This window comes from Tachysurus fulvidraco, chromosome 5, assembly GCF_022655615.1.
Source record: "Tachysurus fulvidraco isolate hzauxx_2018 chromosome 5, HZAU_PFXX_2.0, whole genome shotgun sequence".
Classification (NCBI taxonomy): domain Eukaryota; kingdom Metazoa; phylum Chordata; class Actinopteri; order Siluriformes; family Bagridae; genus Tachysurus; species Tachysurus fulvidraco.
The window spans coordinates 10,117,448-10,142,846 of NC_062522.1; the positions used below are offsets into that span (position 1 = coordinate 10,117,448).

Below are 25,399 nucleotides of genomic sequence, written 5' to 3' on the forward strand. Positions count from 1 at the left end.
CCGTAATGATTACCGAGATGGCACATTTGGACGGGACTAAAATCACCGAGAAGCTCTGGTAATTATTACTTTACCCCCACGTCCCCACGTACAACTAATCCTTAAAGGAGTTTTTCCTCTTGCTCATTGGGGATAAATACATACACATTGTGAACTAAATCTATCTAATCTTGAATTTTGTATTCTGTTAATCTTTATATTATTCTTTATATTAACCTTTTGTCCTATGTTTATGTTCTGTAAAGCTGCTTTGTGACGATGTCGATTGTAAAAAGCGCTATACAAATAAAACTTGAATTGAATGTATTCTAAATATTGTATACAAACAATACTATATACTGTACAATCACAAATATTACTGAATATTCCATAAATCAATTTTATATAAAGAGATCTATATTATAAACAATGGCAGGTTAAATATTTCCCCTTCCATGTACATCTCTGGCAACTGCAGCTGAGGTCTAAACCCGGACATTGTGGACCAATGGAACTCGAGCAGTCACACACCCACAAAAAAGAGAACCGAGTAGCTTCCAGTGATGCTGTACCTCTAGCCGGTGAGAGATTTCAGCTAGCTTGGTAATGGCGGGCTCTTTGTACACAAACTCCTGCTCGTCCAAGTCACCAAATTTCGACCCGTAAAATCCGACTCTGAAGTAAGTACCAAACATGCGCTTTCCGTCCTGCAAGAAATTCAGCAAACACAACATGAGCTGTGCACAAATCTATCTATATTCTTACATTAAGCATGTCTATCGAACTAAACGGTCATATTTCTATGAGAAAAGCTGAACTCTAGTAACCCCTGGGCCAGGGGCAGTGTAAAGTGAACTTAATTGAGGGAGGGAAAGTTCATGTTGACTTGGCACCAAGTTATCATCCCTGGTAAACATGCAAGATAAACCGCTGTCTGGTAAATGAATCATTTAAAATGTTTACAGACAGTTCATTAGAATAACTGAATGCAATGTGGAGCAGAAACATATGCACACGGTGAAGCTTCCGCAACTCATTCAGTACAGTATAGACCTGTATACTGTATCAGGCAGAAGGAAGGAGAAAAGTTAGAATGAATAAAATTCAGCTCTCTGATGGTTCAGCTGTTAGTCCCTCTACAGACATGCTTTACTCAGTCTATGGGGCTTTTTACACCTGGTCACTTCATGTGTTTTCTGTGATCAGATAGCTATCCGATGGTAAAAAGACCATGGCTAAATGTCCTCCGAAACGTTTGAGACGGATATAAATCCGATGGTTCAAACCACTTCGGGAGGAGGTCTGGGACGCATTTCAGATGAAACTGGACAGGTGTAAATGCATGTGGTTGTTCAAGCCACATACGTCAGCGCTAAACTCCTCAAGTGATTACAAGTGACTCACAAGTCGTGCCAGAAACAGAAATGAGGTAAAATATATTAGCATTTTGGGCGGGAGTAGAGAGATCAGATTGATATCCGATTCGCCAAGACGCATTTATGTGGCCTAATGTAAATGGAACAGTTTTAACAAATCAGATAGCTATCGGATCAGAGAAAACACATGAAGTGACCAGGTGTAAAAAGGCCCTAAAAGTGAAATACTCATAAGTTACAGGATTCAGAACTGTCTGTTTGACTAACACACACTAACCAAACCTAATTGTGCACGTAAAAGGTATTGACTATTGATGTTTGGGGCTGGTTTACATTGAGAAATATCATGCACCTAAACATAAAAACACAAAAAAAATTAAGCATCTGATATTAAAATGTTAAAGTATAACAATATGTATATGAAGAAAAAAAATTAGATTTGACATTGCTGTACAAAAAGAGAGGTGATGGATGGTTGTTTGTTTAAGCCAACTGCAGTTACTGAATGTTATGTAACGTGTCGGTTAAAATCACTAACTACCCAACAAGCTTCACAGCACATTTAAGTGCTTTATTAAAATACGAATAGCAATGCAGTAACGGTAAATACAAAAGCTTTATGGACATGAAGATCTTAATTAAGTTACTTATCTCACCACCAGCTGCCTAAAGCAACTCGATTACAGTCTAAACACTGAAATGCTCCTATTTCATCTAGAAATTTACTTATTAAAAAAAAAACACCTGAAGTTTTATAAAGCTGATACATACAGAGTAGGTAATGAGCACCGGTACAAGGAAGGAGACAGACAGGAGTCAAACAGTTAGGAGTCCAGGCTGTATTTAGAACATCCGTGTAATATATACAGTTCATGTGAATGGGGGGGCGGGGGAGAGGAGAGAGGAAGGGGAGAGAGAGAGAAATGAGAGGAGAGAGAAAGAGGAGAGAGGAAGGAGAGAGAGAGGAAGGAGAGAGAGAGAGAGAGAGGAGAGAGAAAGTGGAGAGAGGAGGGAGAGAGAGAGGAAAGAAGAGAGAGAGAGAGAGAGAGAGAGAGAGAGAGAGAGAGAGAGAGAGAGAGAGAGAGAGAGAGAGAGAAAGAGGAGAGAGTAAGGAGAAGAGAGAGAAAATGAGAGAGAGGAGAGTGAAAGAGGGGAGAGAGAGAGAAAAAAAACAATGAGAGAGAGGAGAGAGAGAGAGAGAGAGAGAGAGAGGATAGAAATGAGAGGAGAGAGAAAGAGGAGAGAGGAAGGAGAAGAGAGAAAAACCAATGAGAGAGAGGAGAGTGAGAGAGAGAAAAAAACAATGAGAGAGAGGAGAGAGAGAGAGAGAGAAATCAATGAGAGAGAGGAGAGAGAGAGAGAGAGAAAGAAAGAGGAGAGAGGAAGGAGAAGAGAGAAAAAACAATGAGAGAGGAGAGTGAGAGAGAGAGAGAAGAGAGAGAGAGAAAACAATGAGAGAGAGGAGAGAGAGAGAGAGGAGAGAGAGAGAAGATAGAAATGAGAGGAGAGAGAAAGAGGAGAGAGGAAGGAGAGAGAGAGGAAAGAGAAGAGAGAGGAGAGAGAGAGAGAAGACAGAAATGAGCGGAGAGAGATCAAGTGTAGGAAGTGATGCTGGAGAGGACGGACACAGAGAAACAAGGCAGTGGAGCAGCATGCTTAGGAGTTACAGATTTGCAGTGAAGAACAAATCAATAAATATATTTCACCAAAATCTATGTGGAAATGTCTCTGATATACACTTGAATGAGCAAGGAGCCAAACACATTGGTGAAAAAAAACAGTATTTTGCAAAAGAGAGCCTTACTGAACTTCTGTCAATCACATATCTCCAGTGTTGTAATATCACACGTCATAAATTCATTCTGCTTAAAAAGATCAGGCAATAAAAATATGAAACGTCAGCTATCTATTTCCTCGGCTGATCGCCTCACTATTAAAGCAATAGAAATAAAGCCTCAAACCAGGAACTTACCACAAGACATTATAATTAAAGTGGGAAGAGGAGGGATCGGCAACCGGGGAAGGGGATAAAAAAAAAAAAAAAAGGAGAGAACAGAACATATTTTAATCAGGGAACCATCAACTTCTTGGAAAGGCAAAAAAAATAAAAATAAATAAATAAGCAAATAAGCAAATAAATAAATAAGCATAACATTAACTAATAACGGATACTTAAAAAAATTCGAAAACACAAAATATCTCAAAAACAGGACACATGCATGATGAAGGATGGAGAGAGAGGGATTGAGGAACAAAGCAAGCAGGAAAGACTGGGTGAGTATGGGACGGGATTCAGGAACAGTCCAAAATCCTGATAAATGAGGAAACAGTATCGTGCCAAACTGTCAAGAGGTCATGCAGAGAACCATGGGTCTGATGTGTTAACATAGCAACTCACACAAATACTCAGGGGTCGATTTAGTTCTAAAATAAATGACGATCGGTGAAAAATCCAATTCTTCCACAGAATGAAAAGAAAATTAAAAAAAAAATTTTTTTTTTCATTGACACTGTTCCTAAATTTAGTGTTGCATAACCAGGTAATAAATCGAACCCTGTGCTTTAGGATGACTGTCATGAAATCAAACTGACGCCAGCGCTAATGGAAGACAGAAAGAATGAGGGAGAAAGGTGAGACATGTGAAGTGACGCATTCATTGTCAGCTCGTCGTTAGTGTCGCACACTGGCTCCCATGCATATGGCCTGCTGAAACAAGCAATGTTAACACTGCTTCTGTTCAGAAAAAATACAGGAGTAAGAGAGAAAAAAAGACAGAATGCATGGCGTGCTTGCACGCCACAGACGGAGATGGAAGGATGGACTAAACAAAGAGTACGAACAAAACAGCACGTCAATAAAAAGGTTAATGGATCGATTTCACAGCAGAGAGAGCCAGGATCAATGCCCACCGCTTGCACATGTGGGTCAAGCATTAAGCATGAGGTTTACCACCTACCTCCCAGCCAGTGCTCTGTGTGACAGAAAGAATATAGGACAAATCAACACACACACAGGTCACAGTCACACCCTCTATAAGCTCAGCAGGATTCCCTCACCACTACGGGAAGCCATTATTCTTTCCCCACAACATTACATGCAGTATTCAGGGGTGGACAAATCACTAGCCTGGGTTCCAATGACAAGTGGATTTTGGATCCCTTCTCTTAGTATTTTTTTTAATGACCAGAAAGAAAATACATCCTACAGCCTAATGTCTTTTGCAAGACCAAAGTTTTCATGATTTGCATCAGGCTTGTGTGATAACATCTGAATAATCTCTACACCATTTGAGCAGTGACACAACTGCAGTGATGTTGACTATAGGACCTGACCTCACTTTCTAATAAGAATACGCTCACTGTTCACTTTATTAGAAAACATCTGTACACACCGACTTTAACTGTTGCACGGTCGTTAATGTCAGATGGGCTATTTTTAATATTTCAGAAAAACTGCCAATCTTCTGGGAATTTTACAGAGTGTGATAGTGTGGAAACTCTTTGTTGATAAGAGGTCAGAAAAAATTACTTCAAGCTGCCAGGAAACATGTAGCAACAAATACAATTACTTTCTACAACTGTGGTGACAAGAAAAAGCATCTCAGCACGCACAAAACATCTAATCTAGAAGCAGAAGACGACCACGTTGGGTTTTATTCCTGTCAGATAAGAATACAGGAATCTGAGGCTATCACTGACAGACTTTTTTTTTGTCCAGATTGGTTTACATAGTCATGGGTCTGTACAGATGTATTTCATGTTAGTCACCATATTTTCTGGAATAATCAAATTGGTTTCTGGGCAACCAAAACAAATTGATCTGGAGTTTCCATTTGCAGAGTGGGTTAGCTAATACATGTATCATTTGTCCACCCCTGCTACAGTACACTTCTTTTATTAACCCCATAAGTGATGCTGTACGGCATGCAGGGCCTAACAGATTTCCCGTCTTCTCGTGGGAAACTGTGATTTTGTCCCAACACATGTAAAGCCACTTGCATAGTCACTCAGAGGTTGACACTGAACGTGGTAACACCCGCTGTGTGCACACTGGTGGAACAGACAGGCATATAAACCTGCATTTACAGTACATGTTCATGCATGAATAAATCTCTGCCCTGCTTAAACAGTGTACAATAAGTATGCTATTCCTCTAGACACTTAAACACTCTATACTGTGCTAATATAAAAATATTTTTGTGAGCTGTACCTTGCAAGACAGGACACACAGATAACACGATAGAAAGACTGCACTACTACACTGACACTGTTTATAAATATCATCAAAACATCTCACAAACAAGTCAAAGACCTGTTGTATTTAACTGAAAAGATCAGCGAGTACAATGACCTGACTTCTAGAGGGGAGGTTCACGCTGCTACCAGACAGTGAGAGCATTTACCTGGTGCACTATTTTCCCAAAGGCCTCTTGTAGTTTACCATGAATGGTAGCCAGCTTCTTGGCATCCCTGTTCGCTTCATGGATGGGGATGAGCACCTTGTAAACCTCGTTCACTGCCTCGTACATGCCAGCCTGCAGACAGACAGAGAGAATACAAGGTCACTGAACTAACTGATATCCAGTACAGATTTCACACAACCTAGAATACACAGGATAAAGAATACTGTGTGCTAGGGTCAGTTAGTAAGTAAAAAAAATTCCTAGACAGCATCCTGATCTTTGTCAGTGTACTGTATCATTTAACAACCAGCACCATTTTCATCTCAACAGTCTTGTATTTATTTGTCTTGTTTGTACCACGGAATGACCTTATTCTCATAGGACATAGAATGAAAGTACGAACGCAGGCTGCGGGTTCACTTTGTGATGTGCACGTCCTCACCATTGAGAAGGAGGCAGCAGCCTGTTCCAACAGCCCCACCAGCCCAGCCTCTGTGAAGTATTTTCCCGAGCAGATGCCCTCCTCATCCGGAGACACGACATCGTCAGATACAGCAGACTCCTCCAGTACGTTGGACGAGATATTCTGCCGCAGAACAGAGGGAACAGCACTGATAAAGAATTTGAGAACACTGGCATGCAGAAAAACCTCTCGGGTTAGATGAAGTACCTGGAAGGTGACACAGCCAACAGGTAGGTATTTGCGATCCTCCAGCATACTGAGATATTCAGCTACCAAGGCAGCGCTGTGGACCAGACACTGAGCTGCCTCTGCATGGTTAGTCCTCTCCGAGTGCTTCCCTGCCATGTTCTGTAGCCAGGTCAGCCTTAAATCAGGGGATGTCTGATACCCCTTAGCAATTCTGTTAGACAGTTTTTCTCTCGATTATTAAAAGAACGTTGTTATTTGCAGATATTTCAAACTGCACGACAAAGTAAAACCTCCCAGAATTTACAGCTTCTCCAGAGAACTGAACAAATAAAGCCAGTTACCCCTACCTGTACATCAGATCAATAAGCATCTCTGGATCCTCTTGATGTTCTTTCATCTTTACCGTGTCTGACAAAATCATATGCAGGTTAAACACCAGGTCCTGAACCTAAAACGCACAACAGCATATTATTGCATGAGACAATTTTCATTAATATCAGGTGACATGATTACTTCTCTAGTTCCATCATAAAGGTTATGAACGAAAAAAGTGTGGAGTGAAATCAGAAGAATGTACGTGTTATAAGATTTACGGCAAACTTACAGAATAGCTCTAAATTCTCAATGAATACATCCTGATCCACTAGGTCACAGATTAAAAATACATCAGTCTAAAAACTGCATTTTTTGCTATATTTCCTCCACAACAGTCAGTGTCTTAAGGCATGCCTTCCTTGCACCCTAGGAGATGTTGGGATCAGTTGAGCAGGCTAGAAAATCGTTGCAGGAATATTCATGGTGCAGGGTCTGATATGAGTCTTAAGGTAAGTGGGTGCTGGTCCACGGTTTGCTTTATAGGCAAGCATTAGTGTTTTTATATCTGATGGGGTAGCTACAGGAAACCGGTGGATGGAGTGTAGTAGTGGGGTGGGGGTGGGAGAACTTAGTCTGAAGGGTGAAAACAAGTCATGCAGCTTGTTCTAATACTACAACAAAAGTACAAAGAGGTGTTTTTGTAAGAATCTATTCTTACATTATACACTACATTTACATTTATGTAAATCTACATTTAGCAGATGCCCTTATCCAGAGCAATTTATTTATTCAGCTGAACAATTGAGGGTTAAAGGTCTTGCTCACATGCTCAGGAGTGGCAGCTTGGTGGCTTGGGGAATCGAACTCACAACCTTCCGATCAGTGTCCAACACTTTAACCACCGAGCTTCCACTTTCAAATACTTTTCTGTCTACAAGCTAGAATCTCAAAGCAAGAATCTCCAGAATCTTAAAGTGTTTTTTTTCCATGGGAAATCACACACCAACACATTTTGTTCATTGATGTCCAACAAAGAAAAATGTTTGAACACCATTTGCAGATGTTTGCAAACTTACTAGTACAAAGTACTACTATCTCTAGCAAAAGCTTTAAAGTTTGGCTTTTGACGATAGTTTAGAACGGACCTGGTCAGGGAATGTGGTCTCTCGGAGCTCAAGGTCCTCCTCAGCGTAGGTCAGGATGGTTTTGAGTGAACGTCTCAGAAACTCCTCGTTGAAGTTTTGAGATGTGCCCACCAGAGACGATAGAGACATGGTCACTTGCATCTTCACTCTGGCAAAGTTCTGCAGGACATAAAAATTCACATCATTTAGTCAAGTTCAATACATTTCTTAAGTTAGAATAATGAATGAAATAAACTGCTGAACTCACGTTTCCAATCTCAAAGTTCTGTCTCATTAGCAGGTAAAGCGAGGCGCTGGCGTGTGACCTAATAGTGCCGATGCTACTGCTGCAGCTCCTCAGAAGACGCAGACACAGATCAGCACACTGCTCCGTCTCCTCCTCAAACAGCAGCTCTGGGAACTAAAAACCCACCAGAGAAATATCAGCATAAACAACGGTGCTTATGCCATCATACGCATTGTATCACTAGACCTGAACTCACCTTTGACACCAGAGCCCTCTGTGTCGCAAAGCAGTGCTGAAGATAGAGGGCGCTCTGGTTGCACGCCATACTGTGAAGCAGGACTTTGAGGACGCCTCCGAGAATGCTCTCCTTCGACTCGGTCACAGATACAGTCTATTCAGAAGGTAAGCGTTACTTTTATAGATTACAGCCCAATAAATTAAGAGCCTAAATTTAGTTTTCTGTGCTTTAAATACCTGCACTATAACTTCCAGAGTATCAAGAATGATAAGGTTGGCCTCGGTTGCCAGATTGCCATCTATTAGTGCCTCATGTTCCAGCTCTGCCCTGGTTCTGCAAAAGACAGATAACACATTTAAGAATTAGTTTATTCTGTATGTGGAAAAAAAAAAAAGGAAAGGACCCCTTGATTGCTATATCATCTTGCACGAGCATTCAAGGACATAGACGAAGTTTCACTCTGTATACAGGTCCAACGACACTATAGACATTCTGACATAATACAGGCACAAAAGCCTGCTCAGGCATCTTTCATTGTAGTTGGTGTACAATGGGCCTAAAGGGAAGGAGTGGTTTGTAAGGACTTGTATGGATTTATCTATGATTACACACCTAACATCTAATAAGGCATCCTGGCTCCTCCTACTGCATGGAAGGCTTTCTTTAAACCTGCACAGCACACCGCTCATTCAAAACAAGCCACACACAAACCAACAGCATAAAGGTTGCAACACAGCGAGGGCAGAGCCAGCACCCAACCAAGCACCCCAGCACAGGAGGCATCCATATAAAGCAAACAGATTGACCATGGTTACAGGAGTAGGGTAGGGTTTGCAGGGGGGAAAAATCAATAGGCTAATACTCTGCACATGTGAAAGCTGGACTTGGATTCCAGCAATTCACACTGGGTTTAATAAAGAAACCAGGGTTAGTGATGCAACTAGACTACAGCTAGTTTAACGCATGGGAACATGTTAAGAGAAGAGGAAAGTAATGCAGTGTTACTGTTGCCACCCTGAAGGTCATACTTTTCCAATAAGTGTTTCATTCCCTTTATACCACAGCAATTTGCCAAGAACAACATTTTATTTATTAATGAAAGGAACAGCACACTTGTGTGCAGTTATAAACTCTTGTTCCCTCATTATCCTCTTTTTCATTCTTGAAGTAATCTAGATTAAAAAAAAAATTCAGCTTGTTAACATATAAAACCTGATGTTCCTTTACCTCAGACTGTTACGTAGCACTGACAACACATTCCTTAATTGATTTATGTAGAGTATCTGCAATAATTGTGTAGGTGTTAATAAACACTGTGTGGAACAAGCACATTATTAAAAACATATACGTCACCTATCAGCTTTCACTAGTCAGAGCTGCTTTTTTTTTGGGGGGGGGGGGGGGCGGTTGTGGCCTAATGGTCAGAGAGTTTGACTCCTAACCCTAAGGTTGTGGGTTCGAGTCTCGGGCCGGCAATACCACGACTGAGGTGACCTTGAGCAAGGCACCAAATCCCCCCAACTGCTCCCAGGGTGCCGCAGCATACAGTAAATGGCTGCCCACTGTTCCGGGTGTGTGTGTTCACTTTGGATGGGTTAAATGCAGAAAATAAATTCTGAGTATGGGTCACTGTACTTAGCCGTATGTCACGTCACTTTATTACAGAAAATGAATTAACTATTTCTGGCCAATCAGGATCGGGAATTCAACACCACCATGGTATAAATTATGATCAATTCTTTTGTTTGTAATTAGTGTTTTTGTTTTTTTATAACTGTAATGATTTGCACTAACCAGCCATAACATTACAACCACTGAGAGATTTCTCTCTTTAGATCGCTCTGATCAAGCGTCTGTGGAATGTTCTGGACAAACAAGTCCAATCCCTGGAGGCCAGACCTCATAACATACAGCACTTATATGATCTGATAATGTCTTCCTGCCAGATACCACAGGACGCCATCAGAGGTCTTGTGGAGATGATGCCTCAATGGGCCAAAGCTATTTTGGCAGATGGTATCAATGTTAGCATATAATCATTCTATCCAGTGTCACTCAGAAGAGGACACCTTCAACTTCATATCTGCTTCCTCAAAGTTTTCCCCTCATCTAGAGTCAGTGTCTGGTTTGCTCATTAGGGATCAAGATCTTGACCTTGGGTTTTGTAAAGCTTTAATTTTTTTTGGAAGAAATCCCTAGTCAAAACCACTATACAAATAAAATGAAGGAGAGTCAGCTCTCACCAGCCAATGAAGTATGTTTCTACTACAGTATATTTCCTGATTTCAACAATCTTCTACATTCACAGCTTCAGATTTTGTACTCTGTAACAGTGGCTGTAATCTAATGATGGATTAGAAGCACAAATTTACTGAAATTCAGTTCTTGAACTCAAACATTGGGATCATCTCTAATGTGGAAAAAATGACAATCACAACACACAAGCAGCCACCTTTCACCTTTCCAAGCACACACCAGTTACAAATACACAGCAGTCCAGCTACAGCATGAGACAAGAAGAGCAAGGGGCAGGGAGAGAGGAGGGTGGTCCTTATACTCGAGGGGGTTAGCAGAGGGAGGTTGTTTAGATCACACTTCAGTTGTACAATACCTGACTGATCTGTGGCTCCTAGACACACAGTACAGGAAAGAACAAGGTCAAATGGAGGGGTTATTCCACAAAAAAAAAAGTTAAGGGAGTACAACGTGTAATAGACACAAGTGGACCACGATTATAAAATAATAAATAACTGCAGTAAATAAGGGTAAAGAAGAAGTACATGGTTCAGCACTCTGACACAAGTAATACAAATGTTTACTTATTATGACGAGTATGATGTGAAGGAAAAGTAATCAGTGCCAGAGTTGATTAACTTTACGATTAGTTACTATTCATTCATTCATGTCAGCAAAACTGACAAATGATTAGAACTTTTATTTACTAAAAAACAAAATTTGATTCATTTCTAGTTATATTTGATATCATTTGATAGCTACAGGTAGTCATCCTCTTATTTTTTTAATAAAAGAAAATAATAAATGACTATGAGGCCATCCTTAAAAATATTTTGGTTTGCAGTAACAGTAAAAAAAAAAAAAAACATATTAGTTGTTTGAAGAATAAAAAAAAACAAAAACGTCGGTCTTAACACAAACTTAAAGCAAAAAAAAAAATTAAAAATTGAGTCAGTCCTAAATTAACAGGGTCGGTCGGGTTACGGCAAACAAGAATATTTTTAAGGATGGCCTAATATATATATATATATATATATATATATATATATATATATATATATATATATATATATATATATATATATATATATTCCAAGATTAATTAATTTATAGATGGATCATGTTTTATTTATAATAATTTTATAATAATATCAAAGTTCAAAAAATAGTCTGGAGACTCATAATTTTATCTGACTTATCTGCCCTTAAATTTGTCTTCATACCTTCTGACCAATCAAATTCCAGAATTCAGCAGTGATGTGGAATAATACGTTTGAGTCAAGATGAATTTAATCTAATATTTGTTAAATTCGATCTGATTTGATTTTTTGGGTTGTATTGTGTGTATAGAATGTGACTAAACATGGGATGGAAAGTAAAATGAGCAAAAGGAACAAAGCTTTGAGCCTTCATACTTGTCCATCTTTTCGCTGTTCTGGCGCCAGTGTGTCATGTCTTTCCTCCAACGCAGGTTCTCTTGACTACCAAACGCACTGCCTGATGGACTTCGTTCTGAAAGAAACAATTTAATATAAACTCTGTGTCTGCCGAATTACTACATAAATACAACTGTAACGAATGAGAACAAACGATGCAGCTGCCTAGTGATTGTGCATCAGGCACTTAATGTGACATTATAATTATTATAGATTTTTTTGGTTTCATAAAGATGATGAATTAAGATGAGAACGATTGTAATCCCTATTCCTACGAGGTTCAGAGATCCAAAAAAAGCAAACAAGAGCATAGGATGTTTTAGGCATCTGGTTATTTCTATTACTCAATGCTGAAATAAATAAATGAAAAATTTCAATGCTCTTGTTTTTTTACAGGGAGTTAGAATAGATGATTCTATATTCTATCTATATCTGATTGGATATTACCTAATCAGACCTCTTGATAATGCATTCATTTCAACCAACTCTGTTTGCAATTACATCGACTCCTTATTCAATATTTTCCTAACTCTGGTGTGATGAGAAACATCCAGCACGAACCTAACTGTCCTCTGCTGCGTCGCACCATTTCCTGCCTGGCTCCGATACTGCCCAGGATGGCTTCCTCCAGCTTGGCCTTCATGTCTTTAGACTTCTTAAAGGTTAAACTGTTCATGCGCTCAAACGCTTTCTTTCCCTGCATGAATAAAAAATGGGCCTTTTTGATGAGATGGATAAACAGGAAAAAAACATGGTTAATTTCATTTACTCGTTACGAGTATTAAAATAATGCACATTTACAACCCGACTTCATTTCTGACTGAATAAAACATGCTGTTGCAGCAATTTCCAGATTTAGTGATATGAAACCTCACCTTGTACTCAAAGCAGGAGACACAGAGGTAGAGCATGTCCAGCAGGCGGTTGAGCTGAGACACAGACAGGTCAGTGAACCACTTCTGTAGCACCAGCTCGTCTGCGTTCTTCAGCACCCACAGCAGACAGATGAGCAGACTGCGACTGGACTCGGGAGAGAAGGTACCATGCTGACGGGTGGCCTGGGTGATAAGAGACAGAGAGTGATGCAGGATGCTGAAAACCATCAAAGTTGATGGTCTGCCTTTTTTCTTTTCTAAATATAGTGACTGAAATTTAATTAATTATTTAATTATGTATATTGGCCGTGTTAAAAAAAAAATAAAATAAATAACTGGTGATGACTGTATTTTGTCTGTAGTCTACTGTCTGGTTTTATAGTTATAGTAATTATAGTTATAGTAATTTTCTATAACAGCAGCTCTTCGAGGCAAGTCACTGGTGTGTATGAATGCATGTGTTGTAATAGGTCATCATTTCTATAGCCACAGCTACTTGACAGGGACTTATCTAGCAAACTCTGCACATAAACAAAAGTAGGTGTAATTGCTCAAATAGTAAAAAAAAAAAAAAAAAATTTACATTTTTTGAAGAAGTCTCCAGTATCAGCATTTGTAACAGAAGAAAACAACTATATACTATAAGCAAAATAAATGACATGATCCTTTAAAGTAATCGTCGGTAAATTACTAGTATAAGAGGAATGATGTGTGTGCTCTAAGTGTGGTGTGATTGAGATTGACAACACAATTCTAGAACCAAGCAGATATCAGATATTTATCTACCTGTGGGTTCAGCAGGAAACTACTTGGCCGTGACATCTGAGGAACAGAGGTGCCTGCTATTGCCATGGCTACGCTCTGACTGATCATGCTGTTGCCCTCAGCTTCCTGTTCGTCTACTCCAAGACGACCCCACTGGTTATGAGACTCTATAAGAGAAGAAGAGAGTAAAACCACATGACCAGATTCAGTACTCTGTAAACCGATGCACCATGTTCTACACATTCAGCTGTTTAATCCAGGTTGAGTAGCAGTGGCATGGAAATCGTGAAGCTTGAGTCATGTCAGATTAATCAGGTCATCTTGGATATCTGACAATACAACAGTCAATAAAAGGATTTTAAACGTACCTGTGAAGTCATGGAGCTGAGGCAAGGTCTCCATGACAATGCCAATGAGAGGTAGGTAGAGCATGGCAACCCTGGCTTTAACCTCAGGGTCAGCGTAGCGTGGGTCCGAGTCATGACTGGACAGTAGGTTGTGGACCACACTGATCACCTTCTTATGCAGGCCAAACATCCTTCAAGCAAAGTTGTCCATTTTAATATACAATAAATGTTATATTTTATAATGTAATTCGTTACAGTTTGTAACACTTTTCATTAACAGGAAATTTACAGAAATAATTAAGTTCTCATGATTTGCCTGCTGGATATAATCACTGATTTCCAAACACTTGTAAACAACACACGCTACAATAAACTCTTTTCATGCTGATAATATTTCCAAAAAGTGGTTTTAACACTGAACAAAAGCTACAGTATAGAAATTGAAAGCAGTGCCTCTCTGCCAAGAAAAAAGTATAGTATATACTCTTTTCTAATTTATGCCTCAAATACAAATATGCAAAGGAAAACAGCAGTTTTGCTTTTGAACAAGCACAATGTGAATCAACCAGCCTATGCGTGTGTTTGTGTGTGTATGTGAGTGTGTAGTTACAAGGCAACCGTTAAGCACTGAATTATATTATCCCCAAACCCACAATCCCTAAGATTCTATTAGGGCCAATCATAAGCAGAACAAAAAACCGGAACCTTTAGTACTAAACTGGTGATAAGTCATGTACAACATATTTACGCATATCAGACAAGACAGGATGTAAAGCACTGTGATGAAGTGAGGTGAGATGAGATGAGATGAAATGAGATGAGACGAGGCGAGACACACACCAGTGTACTGACCCATCAGCCTCTGGGTCCAGAATAACGGCAAGTTCAGTTAGAACCAAACCTGCCAGGTAGTGCTGTTCTCTAAAGGGTACCGACAATTCAAACATATTCGCAATCTTCTGGTCTTGCACGTGGGTGGAGAAGCCAGAGCTCTTGGAAGGGAAAAGAGAAAAAAGATGTAGCTGTTAAATTATTGTTGGCTGGTACATTAACCATGTCGTTCATATCTAGAAAAGTTGGGGGGAAAATAAGCTAAATAAAAAAAGATTTATTTCTCTGATCATTAGTTTGACCCAACTTTCAGATGGAATATTTGATGCCCCTTTTCCACCGAGGCAGTCTGAGTGCAGGTTCGAAGCCTAATTTAGAACCAGTTTTTTTCTTTTTCGACAGCCAAAGCACCGGCTCTGAACCAGGAAAAGTGGTTCTTAAGTAGCACCAAAACCTTGCTGGTCTAGACTTAAGAACCGCTTGCGTCAGGGGCTGTGGGCGGGGCTGGGGCGGGGCTACTGTTAGCACCTTTGATAATGTACCTTAAGTATACTAATGTTTAATACACTTTTAATTTAATGCAATAGGATCAATTATCAGCACACATGATAGTAGGTAGCTACATGCTAAGGCTAACTTTTTTCTGTGTTAATCATAAAATAATGTTATGTATTTTCTCGATTACAACCTCCGTTTATACAGATTACATGGAGCTGCACGTAGACGTTGGATTTGCCACGTTTGTATGCCAATGTAGGTTCACAAGGCCATGAGCATTAACAGTAAAGCAACATCCGCCATTGTTGATGTTGTGTTTGTGTTTGCCGCTGAATCTTCCTGTGGCTGCGTTACCTGTGAGGTGGCAGATGAGACGGAAGGAGAGGGCGAGGCTGGAGGAGTGAGCAGACTGCAAGGTAGGTTCAGCGTGACGTAGTGCTCATGGCTACACACGATCCTGAGGAAGTCAAGCCTCAGAGACTCTAGGGTGGGGTTCTGCAGAGCATATAACTTGCTGGACACCTGGTGGGAAAGGGAATAATAGTGAATTAATAGAAGATGCTACAAATTGTGAACTAGAACTACTAAACAGGAGGTTGTGACCTCAAAAGATTACACACACATTTCCATTTAAGCTCTAACCAGAATCAGTAACAGTTTAAAAAAAAAAGAAGTACCTGTTTCCAGTACGTCTTGATGAGGCAAAAGACGAAGCCCCTGTCCATGACAGACAGCAGGTCATTAAGGAAGAAGGCCAGACTTGTGTTGAGCCTCTCTACCAACTCCAGATCCTGGCACAGCAGAAACAGAAAGAAATGCTGTACAGTAAACATCCTGAAGAAGTCTACAACCCAAGACTTCATTTAGAACCATTCAGTATTTAACCTGAATGGCCTTTCAAACAGATAAAACATTGTTGTGCTCAGATTTTAGCAAAAACTATTATGTGAAGAATATAACACAATAGGATGTGTTGTTACAGGAACATAATCAGGGAGACCATGCAAACTGTGCACACAGGGTGGAGGCAAATATGCTAAAGAAAAAATACAGCAATAGCATATCCACTTACCTTTTGGAAGCGTGAGACGATGTCTCCTGCAATGGTGCTAACTAGAGCGGTGATATCGTCCATGAAGCGCTCAGGAAACCGGTTCTTCCTGGGAGACTCCAGACGGTCAGTGAAGTACAAATGGTGGATGATACTTTTAACCTGAAAGTGACAAAGCAACAGATTTAAATGACCCAAAAGGGACTCTACAACAGGCAAGTCAAGAACTTTGATCTCATGGAAATATAATTAAATAATCAACATAATGAAGACAGAGACCAAGAACATGTATGTAATCCATTGAAATTTCAAGCGTTTAAAAATAAACCTATCGAACAGCTTGATAACTATTTATTCTTATATTACTATATTCTAGTGTGTGTGTGTTGCTTGTGTCTGCACAAACACACACAAAAAAACACACACACAAAACCCCCACACACACAATATTAAGCTGATATCCTCCATAGAAGTCAATGTAAAAAGCTTGAAAATAAGCTTCTTCTTTTTTTTTTTTTTTGCACAGCCCTGTGTATATCAGTAATAACACAACCTTTTGGGCAACAGTAAGAATTACAAATTTTACCTCTTCCCAGCTGAGGGAACCATAAACAAGCAAGAGTGCATGGTTTATTCATGTCATGGCCATGCAACGAAAAAATGTGGTAAAAATAATGTCAGTCAACGGGGTTGTGAAAAGTAAATGAGGGAGAAATCGTTTTAAATCTGATGATGTACAAAAACTAACAATGCATAAAAGCCAAATATTTTATTATATATAAAATCTCCAAGACTGTGATAAAAGTTTAAAAAAAAAATCTAGTTACATTTAATATAAATAATTGTGCATTAGTACATAATTAGTGGTACTTAGTCATTAACTAAAGTAGTAATTAAAATGTAAAAACAGTTTTTTGTTACTACTTAGTAGTTTTGATTAGAACTGAGGTTTAACAGATTTATGCAAAAAATGTGAAAAAAAATTAATCTGATATATTTTTATATAAAATTAATTTAGTGGCTGTTTTCAGCCACAAACTAAACGTAAGAGTGTAAAATTTGAATACAAAAAATTATAGACCTGCTGAAAAATTTTAAATCGGCTTTCCAAAGTACATGGTATATACACAGAGAAAGATATAGGCAAAAAATTGGGAAACTATGTCCCCTAATGGACGAAAATGTCCCGAGGTGTCCAGAAGGGTTCGTTTCCACACTATGTTATTCATGAATTTGTATGTAAAAGATTCAATTCATTTATCATTCAATTAATGTGAAAATAAATTACTCTTAAGCAAGAGAATAATCTGTAAGAATCCATATAAAGCTTAAGTTAAAATAATAAAATGCAATAAAACTAATAATTATTAGTAACCATCATGGTTTTTATACAAAATCATGTGATCATTATTTTCCGCATTATGATCACCAATTATTATCATTCTTACCATGAGCTCAAAGAAGAACCAGGCCTGTTGAAGAGCTCCTTCTCTCACACTGCCACTGCTCACCACCCACTGCAGTGCCAGTTCCTCGTGAAAGAGCTAAAGAACACCAGCAGAGCATCAAAACAACATCAGCTACCAGCCGTGCACCATAAACATCACCTCAACTAATTAACACGCTACTTGGTTAGAACACTACTATAGGAAATGAAACAGGCCTTTGACATAATCCTTTTGGCTGCTGCAAAAAAGTGGATTAATTAAAAAACAAACAAACCAAAATAACAAACCAAAATTAAAAAACATACACATTCACACACTTGGTTTCACCAAACAGCAGGAGTGTTACATCATTCCATCACCATACAGCATTCACAAGGAGACACAAAATCAGCATCCCACAAGACCACAACCACCACAACAAACACCAATCAAGAGCCACAGACAAGACACTGGCGGAGGGGGCGGTCGAGGAAGCGGCTGTGGCTCCTCCCACCACTGTGTCGGGTCTCTACCTTTTTGGTCGGCAAGCGTCCTGTTAAAGTTTGCAAGAAACTGGTGCTCTCAGTGTGCGATGACATGCGATTGCCACTGCGCTCCATGGCCTATGGGTGGGGATGAATGGAAGGGTGACAACACATTAGTGTGAAGGACAGGAGAGTGTGGTGCTATCTGCTAGTCAGATAGACACAACTATACACACACGTACACACACACACGCACACACACACACGCACAAAGAGACAAAACAGAACCTGGTAAAGCAGACTAATTCTGTACGCTAACATACTGCAAAGTCTATAATAATAATATTAATAATAATGATAATAATAATAATAATCAATTAAAGTATTATTATTATCATCATTATTATTAATAATGATAATAATATTAGTAATATTGCTAATAATAATAATAATAACAATAATAATAATACACTGAAAGTAAAAAGAACAGTAAAATAATTACTACACCTTCTAGTAGTACTGTCTTACTAGTAAGACAGTACACTCAGATTTATACTGTGCAGTAAAGATAATCTAGCTTTATGTAATCATTCAATAAAAACTAAAAAAACAAAACAAACGGAAATATGAATAAACTATGAGTAACTAACTAAATTTCACAGGACAAAGTGAGTAAGTAACTAAATTTCACAGGACAAAAATCACAATCACATGATATATATATATATATATATATATATATATATATATATATATATATATATATATATATATATATATATATATATATAAAAAAGAGTATTTATCATTTCCTCACTTACACAGACATGGGCAGGCACGCACACGCACACACATACGCACACCCACACTTTACATGCAGCATCTCATGACATGCCGCAGTGAGAGAGAAAGTTGGATTAGTGCTTTTGTGGCCATGCAGTGCTCAAAGTGTGAGGAAGGCAATGTAGAGAGAGAAAATGGGAGTATTTAGCAGTGGAAAAAATGAAAGAAGAATAGAAAACATATGAATGAAGGGAACGGCAGGAAATGGATGAACCGCTCAACCACTTTGGGTTACAATCGATTAACGCAAATCCAAGAAACCCAATCGTGCTAATTATATCCGGCTACAGATTAAAGCCTGATTTATGCTTCCTTCTGAACAAGTTGGACGAAGCCTTCGAAGTGCTGTGAAAGCTCTGGGGGGAAAAAAACTCTCCAAAATTACGTCATACAAACTCTACAGCGACCCCATGTTACAAACCTTGACCTTGTATCTCTGACAATCTCTTTTTTTTATCTTGGCAGCGCAGCGCTGGGCAGCTGTCATCATCTTAGTAATAATGACTCATCTATTAGCTTCAGTTGATTTACCACATCATCACTTCATTTCTCAAGAATTCTGTTAGCGGACACCAAAATGTTGTAAATGTATTTAAAAGAGATTTATGATGTTTTATTCACACAGCTTGTACACTACGATCTGAAAAGAGAATAATTTTATTTCTGTAGATCACTAATCGATCATTAAAATAGATGAACCTACCCTGGATTGCTCTTCATTAGGGTTAATACGCTCTTCTCTTTCAGATACGCAGTGAAGCTGTTTCTTAAACCAGTCAGACTTCAGTAACAGATCTTCTGTTGTGGTTTTTGCAATCACACACATTTATGTAAAATTATTCAGCGTTTTGTCAGAAAATAACTAGAGGTATTGCGTCGAATAAAGCGGAGAGAGGTTTTTCTTAATTCCCACAGATTTTTTTTTATTATATTTATCCTCGCTGCTACTATTTAGCTAACTGAAATCAACAAAACAGAACTTATATAGATAAACGAAGCATGTGCCTCTTTACTCCGTTCAAATTCCAAGGGTCTATGGAGACAAAAACGTAACTTAAAGCACCACTAACAAAAAACATCCTTTTTTAAATTATAACCTGTTAATGTTTCACACCTCATTTATCCATGAGTCAAGGGAACAAACCTGGGAAAGTGGGCAGGTAGAGTAGAGTTGGAAAAACTGTAGTTGATTGGCTTCATGTGTCTCAGAGGAAGTAAGAGTTAACTTTCACCTTCTCTAGCTGTTATCTGTTGCATGATAGAGGAGATCTGGCTGGTGGGTGGCCAATCAGTTACGTTTTTTTTTTTTGCTCATCTGGTTGTTTGTAACCAAAGAATTTTATGTCATTAGGGATTTAATTGGCTTTAGGCCATCAAATTATTTCTAATGATTTAGGATGGGTTTTTAAATATGTTTGAGCAACATCATTATCTCAGTTGAAGCAACGGCAACAAAGACAACTGAGCTTTTTCCCCTATAATACCTGCTGTATAATATTCCACCAAATACCCTTTAACTATCCTGTAAGGTCATGAATGGTCATGGTATTGAGAAGTCTTCCTAAGGCTGCTCTCGGAAGCACTTCTGACGAAGCATAAACCAGGCATAACATACTGCTGGTTAGTTTTAAACTTGCTTAGGTTTAGACCGACGGAGGTCGATTTACATTTAAATTTCATTTCAAACTAAATCAGCCATCTTCCATGACATTCCTCATATTGTATGTTTGCAGGAAAAACTATTCAACAAGTCTTTCTTTATTAAGCTGATTAACTCATACTGACTAGTTGGAGTAGCCTGGTAAAAAGATTCTGAACCTCAAAAGCATTCACTCTTGGAAAGACTTTTTTTTTTTTTAGAGCTCCAGTTTGTATTTCTTGATGACCTGCTAAGATTAAATCCATCAAAACATACTGCTTGCTACATAAGTGTATGGCTCTCTGATAAGCAGCTCACAATAAGTTAAAGGCTTGTGAGGATCCGTACTTTTTCTACCAGGCTGCTGGTTGAGGGCTGTGCTGGATTTAATCTACAGATTTTTGTTGTAGGATGAGGACATAAAACCTTAAAAAAAAAATACATAAAAACAAATAAATAAATAAATAAATAAATAAATAAATAAATGGGGATGTTTTCGTGTATTGGAGAGGTATGTGAGGTGATTTATTTTTCTTTTTGTTTTAACGGGATTGGATTATTTTTTTTAATGACCTGCACAGTATCGGATGCCGAGCCAGGGCTGGTCCCCCAAGGGCCACTCTTGCAGCCCATGGTGTGCACCCAGGAGTTGGAGCGATCTAAGCCCTGCGAGCCAAAGGGGAGGGAAGCAAAGGTGTCACAGGCAGGAGCAAGCAAGCAAGGGAACAGTGACAGGTCAAAATTTACAGTTCAATGCCATGGGTAAATAAAAGGGATAAAAGTCACTCAGTTCAAATAAGTCATCAGCTCTTATAAGTCAGCACTTCAAACATCCGACACCGAGCTTTGTCAGAAAGTAGGTTAGATTAGAATGTCAGAGATTAAACAGGATTACAGATTTGGGTTTGGAAAGAAACAGGGTCAGATTCATACATTGCAAGTCAACAGTGCAGAAAAAAAAAGAAGTTAGATTGTTTTCTGTGGCTGTACGATCACAGTTTCCATTTAAAACAGTAAGCAAGCTGAATTTGGCTATTCTTGGCTAACTGGAAACATGTAACAGCATTGAGATAATACCATTTCATCACAGACAAACCTATGAGGATAAAAGTGGAGCATGCATAAGCAGTAACTGGACATCACACAACATGAGATGAGCATTTCTTGCCATTCCAAAGACTAATATTAAGGTTTCATGTAATAAAAACTTCATCTTATTTCCCTGATCACAGATAACCTAGATTTCTGCATGTAAAAGGGCTTTATGAATCACATTTATTCCTCACCACACATGACGTCTACAATTTCCTGGTTTCTTCCAGGTTAACGGTACAGCAGTTATACAGATAAGATGTTCCAGCTGACTGTTTGCCATACAAGTGAACTATAGTGTTGAACTGTGACTGCGATGATAAACGCTGCCAGTTTAGTCAGCACTTCAGGAATATCTACGGCATTCTGTAATGATACCGTGTGCAGTGATTCATCCTCGGCACAACAATCCTATATTAATAAACTCAGCTCCAGCAGCCATAAAACGCTACTGGACTAAGTTATGAACTGTAATTCCTACCAAATGAAATTTGTAAATCATGGTAACATGATGCTGACGAGTTGATGTTAGAAGGCTAATAAAAAATGCAGACAGTCGAGTAGGATCTGTGTTATAAAGTGCATTATGCGGCATACTGGGATACTGGGTTAAGTCGATCAACTAACTCGTTCGGACACGCGAGACTTTCCTACCTTCGTGCCGATAATGGAACGAACTTCATCGTCGGGAGACGTGGGAGTGCCGGAGATGTCGGGGTTACTGTTGCTAAGGCTACGGGAGCGGTTGAGGTTGAGGCTCGCTGGCCTGATGGCAGAACGAGCCATAGTGGCATAATGTACAGAGCCGCCCAGGCCTCCAGGACCTGTTGGCATGAATACATGAGAACAAGAGCGTTAGGAGAATCTCATCTTAACAACAGCCATTTCTATAAAACTTTGCATATATTCAACATGCTTTTGTCTGTGATGCTGAAAAAAATTGAAAATATTTCAAAAGATCGAAAATATATAAGCTTCTATTTTTCCTTTAACCTGTTAACATCCACAACTGGCAAAAAGTAGTAAAAGCACCAAAAGAATTTATATTACGGGTGAAAAAGGGAAGAAAAGCAACAGAAAGCGCTTTTGTTCTTTCACAAAAGTTACCACAAATATGTAGGCATAGAATTGCAACTGAATGTCAAGTCAAGTGGCTTTTATTTCATTTTGACTATATATAGCTGATGCAGTACACAGTGAAATGCAACATCATCCCTGCAGAACTTTGGTGCTACATAAAATACATAGAACTACATAGAACACAGAACTAAAGACAAAGTGTCTAAGGGTGCAACCTAGTCCAAATAGCACAAGACAAGAGACAGTGCAGGCATACAATAAGATATGATTTCCTTTCACCAGAACTAAGTGACCCAAACCGGTTTCAAAGTACCTGTGGACAAAGTTAGGTTTATAAAGACATGGTTTTAAAAACAAAACTCAAGGTGGCTGCACAGATCACTGACCTCAAACCCACTTATCACTATTAGAATGAACTGCAACGCTGACTGACAACCCAACATCTCTTCTCCTGACATCAGTGCCTGACTTTTCTAATGCTCTTGTGTGAGAATGAGCACAAATCTCCATAACCACGCAACAAAATCTAGTGGAAAGCATTCCCAGTAAAGTGGAGCTTATTATAACCGGGGAGGAGGAAATCTGGAAATAAGGCATGATGGTCGAATGTCCACTCACTTCAAAAGATCATCCGGAAGCTGTTTGTACCATGGAAAATATCATTCAGTGGAAAATGTAAATGATTATCATGGTTACCCGCAGAAAATTTGTTAGTTAAGGCGGCAGGGTTTTTTTTTTTTTTTTTGTGGGGGGGGGGGGGGTCTTCTTTGTGAGATAGACCACGTTCTCTGTACTACGTTTAACAATAATTAAAAACAGGCACGTGCAACCTAGCTAGCAGGTGAAGAACTCAAACAACAAAATCAACAGCTAACTTACTTTAAATTTGCAAGAATTATTGACTAATACAATAACAGGCTTAAATAAACCCAAAATATGAGTCCACTTACAGTTCTCATAGACATGCGTTTTATTGACGGGCTAGTTATCCTCCAGACAGTGACGGACCACGTTTTTCTCTCATTTCGGCCGTGCGGCACGCATGCCCACTCGCGGTGTGAAGCGCGTCCGCGCTATTCTCCAAGATGCACTTGACGGCCTTTTGTGCAGCGGAATTTTTTTTTTTTTTGGACGACCTAGTTAAGGCGGTAGGGTTTCCCAGCTTAGGCGGGCCGCCCGAACTACAAAGTGCGGCGGGAAACCCTGATAATAACTGGTGAATTTCCCGTAGGGCAGAAAGAAGGCTTACCTGGGGAAGGGGAGTTAGGGTCCATGTTGGGCAGACGGAAGACGTAGTGAATGTAGGAAGAGAGAAGGCTGTTGCGGCCGTGCATGTCTTGGCTGGTGTCCAAATATTTATGCAGACGGTTTACTATGGATGCCATTGCCTCGAAAGAAGCCTGGCCAAGATTGACTGCAATAAGAAGGAAATAAAGGAAGGAGTAGAAGAGGAAGAGAAAATGGTAGATTTCTATGTCTGCTAATCCTAGAAGATATAAATTTGAAGATTAGGAGTACACCGCTGTTACCGATCTGTCCGGCGATGACAGGCGGCCGCACCACCAGTAGCACCAGCTTGTCGAACAGCAGGTGGAGAAAGCGCACTACTGGTTCCAGCTGAGAGGAGCTCAAAGCTGCTATGCTGCCCTTCAGCTCCGCTTCCAGGCTGTTCTCCATGATGCGCATATCTCCGATCCTCACTGGGAACATGTGCTCATCCAGGGCATGCACCAGCGCAAAAAACTTATCCAGATACTGGTCCTGAGTGGAGAAGAGTCGGTACAGCTGTGTTCTTAGTCATGTACGCAAACTAGAGAAAACAAAATGTAAGAACTAAGAGTACCTGTGTGTGGACAGTGGACACGGTTACAACCTCGACGTTAAACACTCCTCTGTGGTTATCCACCCACTTCATACCAGGGAGAGGAACCTTCAAATAAATAAATAAATAAATAAATAAATAGTACACAAATCAAGATGAAGGTATAAAAGTATGATGTGAACATGGTATTTGGCTGATGAATTTTATTTGCCATAAATTAAAAAAACTAAACTGGTTACTAAAAATCGGTGAAAACCTGACATATAAAAAAGTGTTTTTTAAATTTGTATTCATTTACTTTAAAGAAGAAGAAAACACATTTTTGGTGTACAAGCTGCAACACCTGCTAGAGGTGTAGCAATAAAAATGCATTTTAGATATTAATTATACATTGATTGTTAATAATTCAGAATAGAGAAGCCACAACAGCAGAACTAAGTAGCTGGTTAGAAAAAGCATCAGTTCCTCTTGGAAGCCTGTTCTAAGGGGCTTTTTACACCTGGTCACTTCATGCGTTTTCTGTGATCAGATAGCTATCTGATCGTAAAAAGACCAGGTCTAGATGCCCTCCAAAACGTTCAAACCACTTCAGGAGGTGGTCTGGGACGCATTTCAGATGAAACTGGACGGGTGTAAATG

General features: G+C 39.3%; 1 protein-coding gene across 26 annotated transcripts in view; it reads right to left on the reverse strand.

The window, feature by feature from the left end:
* The window catches only part of dock7 (dedicator of cytokinesis 7), a 68,671-nt gene that overhangs the window by 6,323 nt on the left and 36,949 nt on the right, over positions 1-25,399 (reverse strand). For 3 of the 26 annotated variants that reach the window (XR_007140505.1, XM_047813086.1, XM_047813094.1), the window contains exons 19-45: positions 24,782-24,868; positions 24,468-24,699; positions 24,188-24,352; positions 22,513-22,682; positions 21,340-21,432; positions 18,333-18,422; positions 17,821-17,916; positions 16,394-16,534; positions 15,999-16,112; positions 15,676-15,843; positions 14,833-14,984; positions 14,014-14,183; positions 13,667-13,812; positions 12,881-13,063; positions 12,567-12,723; positions 11,985-12,081; positions 10,946-10,963; positions 8,571-8,667; positions 8,353-8,487; positions 8,118-8,270; positions 7,871-8,029; positions 6,758-6,858; positions 6,429-6,621; positions 6,201-6,344; positions 5,759-5,890; positions 4,313-4,327; positions 552-686 (exon numbers count right to left, since the gene is read on the reverse strand). Coding sequence is in view for 25 of the 26 variants with exons in the window: in XM_047813086.1 (XP_047669042.1) it covers positions 552-686; positions 4,313-4,327; positions 5,759-5,890; positions 6,201-6,344; positions 6,429-6,621; positions 6,758-6,858; positions 7,871-8,029; positions 8,118-8,270; positions 8,353-8,487; positions 8,571-8,667; positions 10,946-10,963; positions 11,985-12,081; positions 12,567-12,723; positions 12,881-13,063; positions 13,667-13,812; positions 14,014-14,183; positions 14,833-14,984; positions 15,676-15,843; positions 15,999-16,112; positions 16,394-16,534; positions 17,821-17,916; positions 18,333-18,422; positions 21,340-21,432; positions 22,513-22,682; positions 24,188-24,352; positions 24,468-24,699; positions 24,782-24,868 (3,543 nt within the window). In the remaining variant the exon portion in view is untranslated. Of the gene's footprint in view, positions 1-551; positions 687-4,312; positions 4,328-5,758; positions 5,891-6,200; positions 6,345-6,428; positions 6,622-6,757; positions 6,859-7,870; positions 8,030-8,117; positions 8,271-8,352; positions 8,488-8,570; positions 8,668-8,717; positions 9,004-10,945; positions 10,964-11,984; positions 12,082-12,566; positions 12,724-12,880; positions 13,064-13,666; positions 13,813-14,013; positions 14,184-14,832; positions 14,985-15,675; positions 15,844-15,998; positions 16,113-16,393; positions 16,535-17,820; positions 17,917-18,332; positions 18,423-21,339; positions 21,433-22,512; positions 22,683-24,187; positions 24,353-24,467; positions 24,700-24,781; positions 24,869-25,399 lie in introns of those variants that run through there. The other 23 variants (XM_047813095.1, XM_047813092.1, XM_047813088.1 and 20 more) reach the window with 23 other exon arrangements.